Consider the following 18,272-nt stretch of genomic DNA (forward strand, 5'->3'; position numbering starts at 1 on the left):
CATCTTAAGGCAAATGCTAAAAGGAAGGCTTTAACTGTTTGCTCCCCACTTCATCTTGCAGAGGGCATCCAATCACACCTTGTCTGTAATGCATACTCCTACCTGCAAAACGGCAAGCTGGAGATGAGGATGATAAGCTTACCCTAAGTGGTTTATAGCAGTCATCAAGAACATGTCTTCTGTTAAGCAGCACCTTTTTACCATTTGAAGGACAGGATTTTCTTTTTTGGCCCAGTAAAAGACAAAAGTTTTCATTAACTAATTGCCTAAAAGACCAGTTATTTCCTTTTCAAGTATAGTATTGCTATATAGCTCTTTATCACAATTTTACAATCGGGCAGCTAGAACAGGCTTCTCATTGTGCTTTTAGGTTAGTGGTACAGGTCTGAGTAGTTGAAACTGTAACAAAACATGAACACACATATTGAAGTGGAGAAAGCTGCTGTTGATCAATAAATTTTGGTAAATGTACTCTTTAAGGAAAGCTTAGCAAGTGGATAATACTTTAGATGAGATGAGTTACACGCTTTCTTAGATTTGAAAAGCAAAACTAGCACCATAGGTGTGTTCCTCCTCCTCTGTGCAGTGCTTTTTCTTTCAAACAGGTGATGGTCTCAATCACTGCATCACCTTTGTCTGCCACCTTTATAGAAGAAATTCAGGGGCTCCAGTATCATTTCCTGTTGAAAGAGAATCTAAGCATAGGGTAGTTTATCTCCATCTACTCCAAAGCATGTTTGTGGCTTTGTATGAGCAAACATCACTGTTATCAGTGAGAGTCTCCTTCGTGGTGCTCATCAGGAGACCTGTTAAATCCCTGCCTCCCATATGTTCCTGGAACTAATCAGATGCTGCTGTTTGCTTATTTCCAATTTATTCTGCTGCTGCTAAGACAACTTTCCAGTGTTCAGTTTGTATATCCTGAAGACAAATACAGATGACTGTAATCAATTCACTGTTGCCAGCTCCCTGGGACTGTGTGTTTTTCAGTTACAAGTTAGGTTATAAAGATCTTCTTTAATCTGTTTAAACTAACCTGCTTGTAGCTGGTGGTAGGGGTACTTGCACCAGCAACCCTAGCAGGAATGTGCTTCCTGTGTGGAAACAAGGAGCAAACAGCCCTAAGAGTGATAGCCTTAACACAGCATGAGAACAAAAAATATCGTTTCCCCTTGTCTGTCAGATGGTTTGAAGGACTAAATCATGCAAACATCACCCTAAGGCATTAAAAAACAAAAAGAGCAAGAAAAAAAAACCCCTGACCTCATTGTTTAAAGTCAATCTTACTGTTTTGTGATGCTCTTTGTTTTGTATTCAATTTGCTTCAGTGTGAACTGGACACCAAAGTTAAGTTGTTCAACATATTTAGGTGTTAATACTCTTGTACTTGGAACTCAGTGGGCAAAAGTTTATTTGGCTGTTCTAGGTTAATGGTGATGCTGATGACTGTTAGAGTATGTATTGAAAGTGTCAAATATGATGCTTTCAGGGAACTGTGCGTTTGGAATATTCAGTATGTGATGACCTTGATCCACAAAGCCAAGGTGTATTTCAGTGAACTCTGATCTAAACTCATTTTGGAGATTTAGGGAGACTTTACTCCTGGCTAAAACTATTTTGACATCTCTGAATCATGCTTGTTGCTTATATGGAAAAGAGAGGTTTTGTTGGTCTCTCTTAGCTCACTGTTGGTGCATATCAGCTAGCTTGCTCCCAAACAGTGCCTCATTTGCTGTTAGTTGGATGCTGTGGGCACACGATTGCTTCCAGTAGGCAATGTGGATATAAGCTCCCCTGTGTTAGGGGCAAAGAGAAAAGAGAATTAAACCATACTCACCTTTAGGGCAAATGACATGGGATAGGTGAGACATGGCAATTTAGTGTTCTAAGTCATCAGTCTCTTAGCTGTGTCTTCTTGAGACTACTTCATCTCTGGGGCCTAACGTGTAAGGTGTGCGGCTGGGCCACAGGGCCGTATTACACTGTGACATTTACTTACCAGCTGTTTGCAGCTGTACAGATGAACTCTGAAGAAATTGATAGTATATGTAGTACTGATTTATTGGCCTAAAATTTCGGGGATTGCTTCCTGAAGTTATGTGATCTTTGTGTTAAACTACAGTAGAAGAGTTTCTCTAGACTCATCCATACTCATGCCTGTGAGCCTCAAAAGAGGCCTCTTTTCACAAAAAAAGAATCTGCTGTCTTGCAACAGTAGCTTTAAACAGTGATCATACTGAGCATGGTGCCTGGAGAAGAAAGGAAGCAAAGATTTTACCATTATTGCACCCAGTTTAATGGTAGTTCTGTGATTTCTCTTCATTGCTAAATTACAAGCTTAATGATAATGTGTGTGCTGTAATGGAGGTCTCTGTAGGGTATTTTGTGTCTCTGTATAATCTGTATCAATGCAAAATGGAACCATTAATCACAGAGAGTTCTGGCGGTAGTACATTGTGTAAGGACACTTACCCAGAGAGCCTGCTGTGTTTCAGAGTCCTATATTTCTATAGTAATGCCCCTTATTGAGTTAGCAGAATTTAGGGAAGCAATTTGGGAAGTGAAGAACAGCACTGAGGGTGGATTAGGTAATTATATTTTCATAGGATGGGATTGAGATTGGCCCCTCTTTTCATGGGACTCAGCATGGAGTAGATTAAAGACAGATTCAGAGTTTATGGCTATTAAAAGTGATGGATCTCTACCTTTAAAAATGCAAATTAATCTCAAGTTTATTACAGCCAGTCACTTCAATGAATGTTTTAGAGACTGAGCCTCATAAATTCAAGCTGCAGTTTTGTTGCCGTAAACACCAAACTAAGGCCAATGAATGCTGAGATGTAAGAAAACCTGATTTCACTTGCAACATCAAGATTATTGCTATGTTCTAAGCTTATTATAAGGAACTACTGTGGGAATTAGTTGAATGTTTTGTTTTGTGATGCTCATTATAATAGCATTTGTTGCATCAGAGTATCAAAGAAACATCTAGTTCAATATAAAAAATAACTTACAGGGCTCTTTTGGTTGCTACTTCACCATGATCAATGGTTAAATACTATTTTTAAAAAAGTAAAGAAATTTTACAAGGCAAAAGGAATATATTGACAAGCTAAGTTTGCATTAGTCAATATTGGGAAAAGCAAGGCAAGGGAGTGATTGCAGCCAGGTCAATGTATAGTGTGTTTTCAAAACAGACTAACAGTGCAAAAAGTTGGCTTTTGTTACTGTTCTAAACTGAAATTATCATTAGCAGGATTTTTTGCAGAGAATTAATCATCAAATGTACTTACTGTATTCTGTGGCTTCATGTATTACTGAGACAACTGTAGCTGCTGAGCTTGGTATCTGCAGTTGAGGCATGTTGTAACTTTTTGCAACGCTTTGACAAAACCTCTTTCTTTGACACAATTCTCTGTATAGTAGTAAGCAACCTTTGTCTTTTTTTTCTAGCTAGGCTGGCAGACTCTAGAAGGTGTTTTAGTAATTGGTCTTTTTTGTAACTAGAAGACTATGTACCTTATATGTAGAAAGAGCTTGGGACACAAGCACTCTTGTTGAAGTCTATATTCAGGGGTGGCAACTGCTCTCCTAATACAGAAGTTATCCTGTCATTCCTAATAGGGAATGTGGCACATGTGCAAAATATCAGTATTAATTTGATAACAATTTGCCATAATGCCACAGACAGTAACACAAATTGAATGTTCAGATGTATGTGTTCCTATAGGAATTCCTCAACTAAAATGGAGTAAGAATAAAATGCAAACCACTGAATGATTGTATGCTTTTGATCTCTGAAGGACAGTGTCAAGATTTTCATGGTATATAGTAGTGAGGAGATAATACTAATACTTCTGTAACATGTAGTTATTTGTGAAGCGTTTGATCTAACCTCTTGCTTGTATGGTGCATATTCAGCTCGCCGTCTACAGCTCAGTCCGTGGGAGAGCAGCATCGTTAGCAGGCTTCTGATGCCCACTCACTCATTCCTGGCCCGAAGTAAAAGCACAGCTGCGTTGTCTGGAGATGCAGGTAAATGTATAAGAACAGAGACTTCATGTTTCAGCCACTTACTTTTCCAGATTCCCTGTGGGATGTTGTAAAGTTATTGATCTAATTATGAGTGTACGGTAGCCTCCGAGAATGAGCTTGAATGTCCATGATTACATTGCGTGGCAGCATGAAAGCTTGTTTGTATGCTTGTTTGCTATGCCTCTTTCTCCCACCACCTCTTTCTTAATTTCTTTTGCCTCATCATCAATGCAATAAATGAATACAACACACACAGGGCAACGATGTCATGCTGTCTGTGGCTGTTTAAGAAAATGCCCAAAATGCTGTAAAGAGCTGATTCAGCACACCCACTGCTAAGGCCGTGAGCTGCTGCAAAAAATAGTTTCACTCTGTACCAGGGTACTTCCTACATGGAACATGTTAGATTTGCAGAAAGATAGGCCCTGGCTGCAGTGGATTTAATAGCACATGAAGTTCAATGTGCAGGTTTAGTAAGGTTACAATAATTGTAAAGTTCTCTGCCAACCCCAGAATAGTGCTCTGATATACTACTGAGGGGAAAATTAACATGCAGAAATGTGAAAATATTGCTAGGTGGTAACTTAAAGCCCAGGCAAAACTGTATTCCAAAGAGAACCAGGCCATACTTGCTTATCATGTGTTTTAGGCAGGTGACAGCTGCCTCTTCTTTTATCATAGGATGTTTTACAATCATGCACTGGGGACTTTACCAATACAATAGTATGTTGCTGCACATGCTGAATGTTTAACTGTAGGCAGGTCTTTCCTGTCTGATATGGACAGGATTTTTATTCTAATTAAAGGACGTAGAAGGTAAGAAGGAGTAGAGATCTGCTAAGATTACTTTTAAAGAAGCTTTCACTTAAGAACTCTTATAACTAATTAGGCTGCATTACATTTCCACAAGGGTAGTGCTGTAGGAGCAAAAATGTGGATGATATTCTGCAAACAGTGGAATTAACAAGTACAAAATTCCTTTTCACTCTTCTCAAACAGCAGCGTGTAAAATGAATACTTAATGTCATTTACCAAGCAGGATATTGGAAATTCAGCTCTTCATTAGGGAGTAGTTGAGAAAGCAGTGACTTAATTTTGTAAGTGGTTACGTTACTGGAGCAAGCATGAAGATATTTTTTTTTTTTGCGACTGCTATTGTTTATGTTGCTCAATAAACTCTAAACTGAGTGGAATATTGAGAAAGATTGCAAATAGCAGGAATGACTGATTTGTCAGTCATCAGTCTGAGGTAATTCCCCTGAAATGCCTTCCCTATGCTAACTGGAACTGTACCACCCAGAAGAATAATCCATCTGCTCATTGTTTTCCAGGTATTATTCTCTAGGAGCAATAAGTGCAGTCCCTTCATGCAGGATACTTCCTGGAGATTAATGATCAGGTGGTGATAATGGCTCACAGCTGTGCTCTGAGCACTCAGCTCATCCCAGCCTGACATTATTCCCTAGAAAATTACCCTGCCCTTTGGCTGTGAAGGTAAATTACAATGCAAAAAATCAAAATCAAATTAAATACGGATTCATGTCCTTAAATTTTAAGTGAGCTATTAGGGACATCCAGCATAAGAGTACGTCTGGATCTTTTTAAAATAACCCTCCAAAACCAAAATGTGTTTTTAAATAACTCTCCAAAAGCTACTCTGAATAGATGTAATCCTGTTGGTACGTGAGTCACTGGAAGTGCTTCCTAAAGCATTGTTTGGCAACACTGCAAATGAAAATGAACTGCTTGTCTTTTAATATTTATGATGTCATCCTTGGTGGTAACTTCAGATAATCAGCATGCAGCAAGAGAATTGATTCACAGAGGGTGGGAACGACATAGATTATAAGCTGTTTAAAAGATATGTTGTGCCACTACCTCCTATCTGGAGTGCACTCAACAAAAAAACCCCACAAACAAAACCCCCTGTTTTCTTGTTTCTCAATTTTTATTTTTTTTTTTTTAAGTCATCTTAATACCTCATTAAACATAAATCTCTGTAAATGGTAAGGCAAGCATGAGTGCCCTTGCTGTGACACTTACATGAGATTTTCTTTATTCCTAATGTTAATCTCTCAGTGCAGGAGAATTTGCAGTGTTAGTACTGTTAAGTCTATGAGCTCTTCCTGTAACAGCAGCTGTACTGTTGTAAGACTGGAAGAATTAACTGTGTGTAGAACTGCGTTCTTTCAAGTGTGCTTAGAGAGGGGTCTACAGGCAAGAAATCTTGGGGTTTTTTTTACCAAGGAAACTGAAGATGTAATTATTTTTTCTTAAAAAAAAAAAAAAAAAAGGGGGGGGGGGATAAGGAAGATATCATATAGAAGCTCTACTTTTCCTTTAGGCAACATGCTGAATAATAATTATGCTAAGACTATATTAAATGACCAGGAAAGACAAACAGGAGCAGACAAATAAAACTCTGCAGTAATAACATAGTTTTTCCCAGTCTTCTCCTTCAGTTAAATCAGGAGAAGGTCCAAGAATACTTTGGTCCAAGAATACTTTGCAAACAGTTCCCCATGATACGTTTTGCAGTGTTACAATTCTCTTTGAATATGTAATCAGAACACCATGTACCTGATAACTGCTACTGGCAGGAGATCTTTTGGTAATAGTCTTTGTCCTTGTGCAAACCAAGGAAAACTGCCATCCTGGTTACTCATTCAAATATTAATTTCCATGTTGATTCGCTCTTTTTAGCCTGCTTTTTGTAACGTGTAAAGTAGTTTGCTGTTGAGAATGTATTTGTCAGCTCTTATTCTAGCACTGTCAGAAATATTAAAAGTTCTTACATGGCTGGGCTTCAAATATTCCTAAAAGAGGGATTTTTAAAACATATCACTTGCTAAAAATTGTGGACAGCAATTTCATGGACTTCCTGGAGGAAACTGTTTTGTGGTGTTAATAGTTTGATCTTTGTGTGTATGTCTCCTTTTATTTTCCTTCACTTCACAAACCAATTAGTAGGTGTTCTGATTTTAGTTTGATTGTTTTCTATTCCAAATGTAATTGAAACTCATGTCAATGCATATACTAAGCTAGTCAGTCAGACCAGTCATTGAGTCCACTGCTTTTTCAGAACAACCAGTTGTATAAAAGCAGAAAAACAGTGTTACTTTCTACTACCCAGTTATGTGGCATACTTCTTAATTTTAAACGAAATTGTTAGTTTACAATTGGAAAAGTATACGAGTGCCTATTGAAATTGTATCATTACTATATGTGTAGCTAAGCTAGTGTATCAAATGATGGTTCTGACTTGAGAATTAGTCATTCCTCTATGTATTAATACGTTCTTTCTTTTCTGTCTTTCTCGGTTGTTTTTGTTCCTGCTGGCTTTCCTCTGTCAATTCTCCAATGCTGCTCTATAATTAAAATTAATAAATAACAAAACCAACCAACACCGTAGTTATCCCCATTTGTCCCCGTTCAGCATCTTGCAGCCCCATCAGTCCTCTGTCCTACAAGACCGTGAACTGTAGGAATCCAGGAGACCGAGCAAAACTCTATGCCTCTACTGATGCTGTTGGACGTAGGAGAACAACACATCTTGCAGGGGTAAGCATGCCGGTTGTATGTAAGCTAGTGTCTCATGCCATGACCACCTGATTGCATTGCTTGTTAGAACAGGAATAGCTGCAAGGATACTTGACTAAGTCTGATCCTCCCCTCTGTGCTGTCCCCACCCCCTCCAATTTGTTTCATAGTTGGCTGGATTTTAACTGAAGTATACTACATTATGTGGTGACGTAGCCTGATTATGCACCAAAGAATGCGTGTGGAAAAACACCCATGTTTGCAGAGTGGCTGCCTTTTCATGAGGCACAGAGGCAGTCGGAGTGTGTGCCCTTTTCTCGAGTGGCTTCTTTGCTGCTTTTTAAGGCCCAGGCTGGTGTTGCAGCCTTTCCCTCAGTGGGGAATCTTTCTTTCTCAGCAGCCTGTTGTCACAAAGCCTGTAGAACTTCATATCTTCTGAGATATATATCATATCATTGCATATCTCTTGCAAATTCACCTGAGCCTCTGCGATAAAGAGGGGGGAAGGCATGCACTCACACTTGTCCATATACATAAGCATACGGAGCACTGTCACTTCAGCTTTACTTTCTTAGGAGACCAGGCTAGTAAACTTTTCCTTGTTGAGAAGGAAGAGGTTGGTTTAGGAGCATGGTTTGCAATGAGGCTTCCCACCTGCTCATTCGGAATGATTTGGTAGCAGTACTATAACTGATCTGAGCTTTCAGGGAAAATCAGAACAGTATGATACAGGCAGACTGAATTCGTGTTGACTGTGCTCCAAGCCAATGGGATGCAGTCAGCTCCAGTTCAGATATCATTTGCTGCACCTGAGCTGTTATATTTTTCCTTGTACTCTACAGCCTGAGTTTGTTTAGATTGTGAGAAGAGTGAAGTCATCTCTGCAAATGATTGCATAAGGGGTGCTTGCATTTTCATTTGGCCTGGTGGGCAAAATATCAAGAGGCAGTGCTGCTATTGACATCCTTGTTGGAAGCGGTGTTAATGAAAGCTGTGTGAATCATAGCCAGTACTTAATCCTTCAGGCAGATGGTAGTATGTTGAAGTTTAAGTTAAGGCACAGCATTGGGATGTATCTGTAGAGAAATCTCATAGTATGTGCATAGTGCATTGCAATCTCCAGGGCTATCAGTTTAGCACCTCTTGGGTCTTTCTCATTGTGAGTATTTTGGGTTTGGGGTTTTTTGTTGTGTGTTTTTTGTTTGTTTTGGTTGTTTGGGGTTTTTTTTTAATTAAAAAGAAGAAAGGTTGATACATTTTGGTGGAGGAGACAATGTAAAAATGTTAATACAAAATGACTGAGTTAAGAGCTCATATGGTAGCCTGTATGATGTAGAGAATCTTTTATTCTTCTGTAAACTTTTGTAGGAATTCAGTTTTTTACTGATATTAAGAAAAATTTTCTGATGCCCTGTTTTCAAGACTTAAGTAGATCCAGTATAGAGAGTTATTGCTAGCAAGCCAAAATTTTTTTTCATTGTAATGCATTTATTCTGGCTGTGTATGTTTTGATAACTCAGGGGATTATCATATTAATCAGTAGATATCTGGTAAATTATACTGCCAAAGAGCTGGCTAATTACTCTTGAGTAATGACTTCAGGATCAAGACCATCTATTGCTAATATTAAGTTATGTAATTTTAACCATAATCACCCAAAAAACCCCTCTGGGATTTATGAAGATAAACCAAGAGTTTATGTGCTCATCAACTTGAAAAGAAAAGCTGAAAACAACTTGTAAACCTGGTTTTCAGTTCAGGAGACGAGCATTGCAGAGCTCTCAGCTAGTGAGGTTCTAAAGCAGCATGGTACACATGCTGCAGGGGTTATGCTTAAGCCCCAGCCAAGGTGGTGAGTAGCCATTCTCTCTGCGTTATGTTGGCTGAGTGGCAGCTCAGTGTACTCTCCAGTATTCCCATTTTCAGACTCCCAGAGTCTGAGCTCATTATTCCAAAAACCCGAAGTTTTTCATCTATAGTTAAATGGAGGAAGCACATAGATGCCTAAATTCTGATATATTCCTTTAAACCAATAGTTCTGTTAATACAAACCAGAGCTATAACAGAAATATTTTAAAAAAATAAAATCCTGAGATGAGAAATAAAGAAGGAAAAAGAGGAAATTGCTACCATGTATAAGAATCAATGGCAAAAAAAGTATGTGCCGTGTAATCATCTAAGAAAAAAAGAATAGGATAACTGTTGTACCACATTTGAGGGCTTTGAGGGCATCTGTGGTGTTCACATATAAGCATGAAAGCGAAAAGCTTGTGCTATATAGGGACTGTGACTAAGTGTGAGTCTAGGGGAGTGTGTGTGTGGGGGGAGTGTTTTGCTCTTTCTTCAAATGAAATCCAGGGTTTATGGGGAGTAGTGGAAGGTACTGTGTGGCAATCAGCAAAGATCAACCCTTAAAAGGTAATTTTTTGCCTGTGTAAAAATAAGCCTCTGCAAATTAGCCCATTATGTCTTAAGACAGTAGAGAGCACGATTAAGAAGGATTCTTGCCAAATGCATATTTACTGACAAAGATGGCGGCAGATTACAGGAGCTATATTAATTAACTTGTTAAACAGGCTGTAGAAACTACTGACTCAGCACTGCTTTTTCTCAGCCCCCCAACCCCTCATCCTTAACTGAGCTTGCTTTGCTTTCTTTAGCCATGTGAACTCTGGCTTGACTTTGTCTTTTTGTTTGCTGAACTGTAGACTGACAAAAAAGAAAAGGAGAGAGACCATTTGTCATCCAGCTTCTCAGCCAGCTTTAAAGGTCATTTTTCTTCCAACTCCAAAGCTAGATCGCCAGCTCCCTCTCCAGTTTGGTAAGCCAAGTACATGCTTAGCTGGAGGTTGAGCTATAGGCAGCTCTGTTCTATTAATTAAATGTGAAACAGTGCAAACTTACTTGGTGATGTAGATGTGTTCTCTCTGCAACAAAGGAAAGACAGTCCTGCTTTTATAAAAATATTATTACTGCTTTGAGGAAGGGGAAGAAGGAGGAAGCTACCTGGTTTCTTCCCTCTTGGCTGGGCTCAGCGCTCACACATCTGGAGAGTTGCAAAGAGAAGCATTTTGCATGAAAACTAATTGGTTGCTCCAGCAGTCCTGCTTGATAGCAGAGAAATAGAAAAGTTGTTTTATTTTTAGCTATTGTAGTTGTAGAGGTGATATGTAGGTGGTGTCCAGCAGAGCGTGTCTGATAGTGATTGTCACTCTTTGTGGTTACACAGGCACGCATCAAAGTCTTTGCCTTTTTTGCCTGGCACACCCAAGCAGGTAACTTCCCCACCTGGTTCCGCCAAAGTTTCCTCTGCTCAGGCACGTCCTCCTTCTCCTGGCAACATCCGGCCAGTCAAAAAAGAGGTCAAACCAGAGAGTAAGAAGAAAAGACCGGAAAAGGAGGCTGAAAAGGCCAATGAGGAGAGGCCAGAAGAGAGTAAAGGAACTTCAGCAGGTGCTGGAGACTCTGCAAGTCAGGAAGAGCTCGCTGTCCAGGCAGAGCTCACTCAAGGTAAGAAGAGATCCTCTTTTAGGTTAAGGAATATCTGAGAGTCTCTTACGTTCTTCCTTCCCTTTCTCTGAAACAACGTAGCTTTCAGTAGTTTTCTATCAAGTGTTAATCTAAATTCTTCAGATCGTTCCTGCAGATGTATGTTCATTGAGGAAAGTGTAAACAAGATGAAGCCCTCCTGCTTGTAACAGTCAAAACGACATGCAGACCTGCCTCACACAGTGTGGCTTCACAGCCCTCTTCTCTGCCCTTTTGGACCGTGATTTTGTCATCGTGACACAGCTTCTTTTCAAACTGTTGAAGTAGAATAAAATTGATCTGAGGAAGCCATCACATAAGGTGGTGTGAGCAGTGAGAATGTCCAGCTCTGCTAGACGCTCAGTATAGTTGTGCTGATAACACTAACAGCTTTCTTATAATATTACAAGAGTACCACATCATGGGAGAGATTCGCAGGATAAAGTAGAACACAGAGGAGAACCAAGGAGAAGAGTAAAGAGGAATAGGCAGAATTTTTCAGGGAAAATGAGTTATTTTAAAAAAAAAAAACACCCCAACAAACAAAAAAACCTCACACCAACCCTGAAAAGCAGCAAGGCAGAAAAGGATGTACACACAAAATAAAATAATGATCATAAATTGTAGGAAAGGCAAAAGGTAAATCTGAAAATGAAAAATGTAGGTTTGTTCTAGCAGACACTTTAGTCCATTGTAAATATGGCATAAGCTGTCTGTCTCACGGATGGGATGGAGTGGCCATTGTGACCACTGGGATTCCCAGGATGGGTTACTTAAGATTCTGAATTTAAAAATTCATAGATTCCCCTGTGATTGTCTTTCGAAAAACACTTCTAAGTATTATTAATCCTGCATTTAACTGCAGGATGTGTAGTTGGGGGTTGTTCTTCTGCGAGAAGACCTGATGTGACTTGATTTCTTTTATTAATAAGTTCTGTTACAGTAGTTCCAGTCTGATACCCAGGTCCTACCACACAAGATGCAACCCCGTAAAAAGCTAGAGATTTACAGTAATAAATGCATGCATCTGTTGTCCACAGGCATGTAAAGGAGATATGAGATAATTGCCAGGTTAGCATGGGCTTTCACTGCTCTTCTGATAATGTTTTACCTGCTTCCTTTTAAGGAGAAAGCTTCCTTTTAAAAGGATTTCAGGGATACCACTGAGATAACTTTGCAAATGTTTACAAGCTGTAGTTCCCCAGTACAAGGTGCAGACCAGAGAAACGTTGTCATGCTTGTTTGACAGCTTAGCTCAGGAGGAAGAGAGAGGCTCAACTTCTTTGCAGAGTCAGTCAATATTTGAGTTTGTGACAAGGTCGCTTAGTATGGAAACAGGTTATGTATGATAAAGATATTCAAAAGTGAAGTAGTTTGTATCCACAGCAAAGAAACAAGTAGTGGAGAGGGGCAAAAGAGAAGGATACTAAAGTGAGTGGTGAGCAGCACTTCAAATGGGATGTCTTTGCCAAAGCCAGAGGAAATGATGGTTGGGACCAAAGACTGAGACCTTAGGCTAAGCGTTTTACATGTGAGGTTAGAGGACAGGCTTTGTACTGTAGATGGAGGCCCAAACTGCCAAAACTTAACCACTGGTTGAATGCAAGAATCTAGAGAGGGGCAAGTGCAGTATTTGGAGCTAGAGGGACATTGCTGATGTCTCCTAGGTCTGTGTTGCAGATGAACATAGCTGATTTCTGCCAATTAACTGCACTGGCCTTTAACCTGTCTGGCTCAGCTACCTGCTAGCTGTGTAGTCACAGGAGCCAGGAGGTCAGCAGGTAATGATCACTGGAGCTATTCAAGCTTTTGCAGGCAAATCTGACATGACTTTACTAATACTAGTGAAGTTTTAAAGGTATTTTGGGTGTGCCTGTGCAAGCTGTTGTCATCTTTTCTGACAGCAGGGCAGGTGTGCATTAAACAGGCCACTTGTTAAGCTGCCAGCTTCAGCACCTGAGGCAAGCAGTGTGCCCCAAGCAGCACAAAGCTGTGCTCCCTTCAGGAGTGACAGCCCTGCCTTGGTCCATGTTAGTAAATTAGAAAGGGCTGAGGTACAGGAACTCTGTCATTTATACTATTTGACTATTACAAAGTCTCTCTGGTATGTTTCTGATCCAGGTGGTAATTGCAGCCCCACATTTTCTTACCTTCTGTCCCCAGGGCTACTAACAGCATAGCTCTAAAGGGCTCTCAAGCTTTAGAGTGATCAAATTGCCTTTTTATATTTGACCATCCCAGTATTTTCTGAGTTCCCAGCTACATCTTGGAGGTTAGCCCAGGCCTGGACTGTTCCCTAGGGATGGACTGAATACCTGTTTTGGTAAATGTGAGAGAACAGTGCTCTGGCTGAGGCTAAACTGTGCCAGCTCACCTCAGGGCTAGGGAACAGGCCCTGGCACTCTTTAAATTACTGGTATACATGTGTCATTTGAATTCAAGGTGAAAGCCCTGAAGCAGTTATAGAAAGGCCTGCATAGTTTTTACTTGATATAAGAGGAGAGCAGAGAGATCAGCAGATGTGAGCGTTCAGCACAGAGAAAGCAGCTGAATTTGTGTTTGTATACGTAGTGAGGTGTAGGAGGGGGTAATCGGGGAGGAAACCCCTCTTGGAAGTTGTTAGTAGGGTTAGGAAAATGCTGTAACATCCCAAAGGGTGGTTAGAAATGTAGATTTAAAATTATCTCCTGGCTGTTCCTGATGACTTATTTTACATGTATCTTCCCAGAATCAGAATCTGATTCCATTGACAGTTCAAAGTCTTCCCTATCCATGTTTGTCTGCGTTACCAGATGTGATTACCCTGGGAATGCTTCCTTGAGTTAGCTTGTTTGTTGGTAATGGTCCCTGGCCTCTAGAGAAGAAGTGCAGTTGAGGTGTTCTGTATCTGTGCTAGAGAATGCTGGGCAAGCTTACAGAAATGTGAACTTGTGTTTTACTCAAGAAAAACCTGTAACACCTCCTCTACCGGGTGGCCAAAGCTGGTCCTGGGTAAAGAATTGACATGAAGGCACTATTCAGATTTGAACACAAGCCATAGTTGACCATTAGTGGCAAAGCTTCTTAAGCAGCTGTGTTCTGGTCCCACAAGTTGCCTCAGGTTGGAGTAACTGCAAAATTCATGATGGTTTATGTCCTACCCTTATTGCAGATCGCTTCAGACAGTTGATGTTTGAGATCACCAAGTCACCAAAAGTGATTGGTTTATCACCAAAAGTGATAGGCTAACTCTGCTCGTCAGGTTTAGACTATCAGACAGAAGAAAATACAATACCACAACGTTTCATTTCTGCTCTCCAAGTAGAATTGGGCAAACTTAAGAAATGGGATGGCAGGGACTTTCTGAGTCAGTGTAACTCCTGTTGAGCACCCGTCAGCACTTATTCTTCTCACGTAAAAGATGGTTTAACCTTTCAGCTGCAGCTGCTTTCGCATATCCTGTAAAAACAAACTTTCCTTAAGGAATATGAACCCCTAGCATCTAGAAATTTCTTCCTCTTCTGAATCATTTATGAAACCATGTAAGCTTGAAAATATTTTACAGAGTATTTGAAACTATTTTCTGTTCCTTTCAAGAGTGTCTTCTGGGCTACTGTGTCTGTACAAACTAGTTTTCCTTCCCATCTGTTTCAGCAGCCAGCCCGTCCCTACCTCCTGCTCCACCAGCTCTTTCTCCACTCCCAGCCCTCGCAAAGACCTCTGCAGGTACAACTGACCCTGAAGAAGCAACAAGGCTGCTGACTGAGAAGAGGCGCCTTGCCCGTGAGCAGCGGGAACGGGAGGAGCAAGAAAGGAGGGAGAGAGAAGAGCTTGAAAGGTGATTCTAGACTTCTACAGTGGAGAAGATACGTTTTTAGCAGCCTCCTAGCAGCTTCTTGTGTATATTCTGTTGTTAAATTGTGATATATGAAGCACAGTACTGAAGTGTGGGAGGCATGAGTTCATCCCCGAAAATGAATTTTCCTGTTGGGGTTTTTTTGTAGGTGCAATATATACCTAAGAAGATCTGTAAGGTTAAAACTTACTCCAAATAGTGCTTTAAAATAGGACAGGAGGAGAGAGCAGATCCTTGCTGTAGTGATTCATTGTTTCCTCAGAGATTAAAAAAGTTACACTTGTTTATTCCATCTAGGGAACTCTGCACAGCTGTTTTCTACTTTGTGACTGGGACAATGTCTCTTACTTTGAATTGTAAGATCTCTACCACGGGTGGTGTTTAGGTGTCCAACAGCTGTGACTTAAAGCTCTTTGTTTTCTCATTTAAAATCAAGACCCTCAACGGTTTTGGAGGGTAATTGATGTTGTGTTCTCATTTTCTACTAGAAAATGAGTAGCCCATCTGGATACTTACGACTGTGGCTATAACACAAGTTGAGCACCTTCTTAGAGGGATGCCATGCCTCTGGAAACTGTTGTTCTTTACAACACTGCTGAACATAGGAACAAGGCAGAGCCAGTTAAAGTAGCCTGCCTTTCCAAAAGGCTCACAACATGGTCCCTGTCAAAAAGGGTTTTAAAGAAAATAAGGTGCTGTGGCATAAGAGTAATATGGTGAATAAATACTTTACCTTTTGTTTTGAATCTTTCAGTCTTAGAATAATCAGATTTCACAGTGAAAGGAGTTTTCAGTCTCTGTTCAGTGCCTTCATAAATGAACTTGAAAGGAGTTGTGACCAGTGAGATAATGCTGGTCTTCAGTGAGATAAAGCAGTTGAGAAGAGTTTCAGACGTATCTTACATTGCTGAGATACAAAATGGAAGCTGAATTGCAATACTAAGCATAAAGGAATGCATATAAGGAAATAATCCCAACTTACGTGGTGGTGGTCTCTGGGCTAATTATTTCTGAGGGAAGAGATCTTGTTTGGAGTTGAGTATATGAAAGTGTCAGGTGAGTCACGGTTAACAATATAAATGAACTGTTACGAGTTACTGGAAGAGGAGAACAAAATGAAAATGTCATTCTGAACTATCCAAGGTGAATCCACTTCTGAATATTGAGTTTTATATTTTTTGAGATGGTAAATTCAGTAAAACTAGGAAAATAAGTGCAGACAGACATCAAGGAAGATCACAAATATAGAACAGCTCCCATATGAAAATCTATTAAACAGGTGAGGATTCTTCAGCTGGGAAGACCATCTGCCCTCTACTTCTGAGTGGGGATGTGATAAGCTACAAAGTCCTAAATAATTTGGGTAACATTGAAGGTGAAAAGTTACTCACTCCCGTAATACAAGGATGAGGGGGCATTAAGGGAGGTTAGGAAGTAACGTTCAAAAATCAGCAGAATTGGATACTTTTTTTTAAATTCAGGAGTCCTTGCTGCAAGATAAGGTGGGTGCCAAAAATGTATACTGTTTCAGAATATGATCAAATGAAATTACAGAAAGAAGTGTTTTGCAAGATGCATTAAAGTCAACGATACTGTTTCTGATTCGGAAAGTACCCGAGTCATAGATCAGTGGAAGCCAGGCATATGCTGGAGAAGTACTGGTATTGCCTGGCAAAGTTTTTATGTTCCATAGGGCTTTGCCTTTGGCCCCTGCGGGAAGCAGAACAGACAGCTTGGCTTGACCCAGTTCAGGTGTTTTGATGCTCTGATGAATGAGAGAGCAGAGCAACCTTTATCCAGCTGTTCTGCAGTGCTGGTGTCTTGGGTCAGGAATCTGGTGGTTTGGGTTTTTTCCCTCCTTTTTTTACTTATTTTTCATGCTTGTTTCATGATTGCAGGCAAAAGAAGGAGGAGCTGTCACAGAGGATAGCTGAAGAAAGAGCTCGCCGAGAAGAGGAAGAAGCCCGCAGACAGGAAGCGGAAAAAAAACAAAAGGATGCAGAGGAGGAGCGGGAAAAGGAAGAACGGCTGCGCCGACAGGCAGAAGAGAGAGAACAGAAGGAGAAAGAAGAGATGGAGCGCATTCAGAAACAAGTATGCTCCCATCCTGGAATTTCTGTGCCGGTCTGGTTGGCAGCAAAGTGGATGAAGCAACACCTCTTATGCAGCATCTAGATTAGAGGGATATCTAAAATTTAAGCGCTATATAGAGAGTGAATAGAGTTGTGGCAGAGTTCATTCCATAGAGTGGTTCAAAGAGTAAAGATATTTCTTCTTGACAAAAACATGTGGTAGGGAGTTGAGTTTTGTTTGGGTTTTTTTCTCCTATAAAATTTATTTAGAACAAATCCTTTCCTATTCCTGATAAATTGGAATTAAAAAAAAAATCAATAGAGTTGTATTGCGGGATTTTAATGAATGGTGTTATACCAGAGAAAACTCTGTCCCCACAGTTACAGAAAGTCTAGATGCCAAGATAACTAACTTATATTCAGGGTGTTGGAGACATAGCACTGCTGAGTTCTAATCCTATGCCCAGTATTGCTTTTGTGTGGGGCTAGCGGGAAGGGGTAGGTTTTGATCACTTTGATCAAGCCAAGGAGAACCTTTACATGGTGCAGTCCTCCTGAAATCAGAGCAGCTACTCAAAAGACATAAGAGTAAATAAATCAAAATACAATTTTTCAAGTGCTCTCATTTTTGATGGGCATAATGTTGGTTTACCGGCTTCAGGAGAGGCTGTGGTAAGCATTTTGGATAGGATTCTAATCTTCTCGCACATGCTCTTACTTTGTGCATGTGCTTTCTCACCCCCAAAATTCAGCACTTCAATCTGCCTCATAGACATCAGATTTTTTTCTTCTGGCATGTAATTAAATGTATGCTTCTGAAAACAAATGTTTAAAGGATTGTGGTAGTGAATATAGCTTAGAAACTGCAGTTTTCTTTTTCATGTATGCTGCTTTGTTTGAAATGCTAAACTGAAGTACGTCCCCAGTTTAGCACTCAGAGATAACGCATGGCCAAGTCTTTTTGGATGTTACAGCCTTAACAAATGAACTGTTGTAGTAGTTCTACCATACAACAGTGTTACTGTCAGGGAGCAAGGCCTCTCTACAGTATATTCCAGACAAGTTTCACATTTAATCAAAAAAGCAGGAATGGAAAGCTTGTGCAAATGTACCTGTGGCTGTTTGTCCTTGGTCTCATTAAGCGATGACTATGTTGGCCAAATAAAACATTCTACTGCTTTTGTTCGACTCTCAAAAACATCCACCACTCAAAACATGAAGCTCTTGAATACTTTCCTGGCTGCTGTTTTAATGCTTGAAGG

The 18,272-nt window shown here is 40.2% G+C and overlaps 1 protein-coding gene across 1 annotated transcript in view; it reads left to right on the top strand.

Annotated features, from left to right (window-relative positions):
• The window catches only part of MAP7 (microtubule associated protein 7), a 112,789-nt gene that overhangs the window by 81,304 nt on the left and 13,213 nt on the right, over window positions 1-18,272 (top strand). The window contains exons 7-12 of the mRNA XM_009281578.1: window positions 3,922-4,035; window positions 7,472-7,596; window positions 10,284-10,396; window positions 10,805-11,085; window positions 14,737-14,920; window positions 16,837-17,032. Coding sequence (XP_009279853.1) covers window positions 3,922-4,035; window positions 7,472-7,596; window positions 10,284-10,396; window positions 10,805-11,085; window positions 14,737-14,920; window positions 16,837-17,032 — 1,013 coding nt within the window. The remainder of the gene's footprint in view (window positions 1-3,921; window positions 4,036-7,471; window positions 7,597-10,283; window positions 10,397-10,804; window positions 11,086-14,736; window positions 14,921-16,836; window positions 17,033-18,272) is intronic.

The sequence above is a fragment of the Aptenodytes forsteri genome, unplaced genomic scaffold, assembly GCF_000699145.1.
Source record: "Aptenodytes forsteri isolate BGI_AS27 unplaced genomic scaffold, ASM69914v1 Scaffold82, whole genome shotgun sequence".
NCBI classification, from domain to species: Eukaryota; Metazoa; Chordata; class Aves; order Sphenisciformes; family Spheniscidae; genus Aptenodytes; species Aptenodytes forsteri.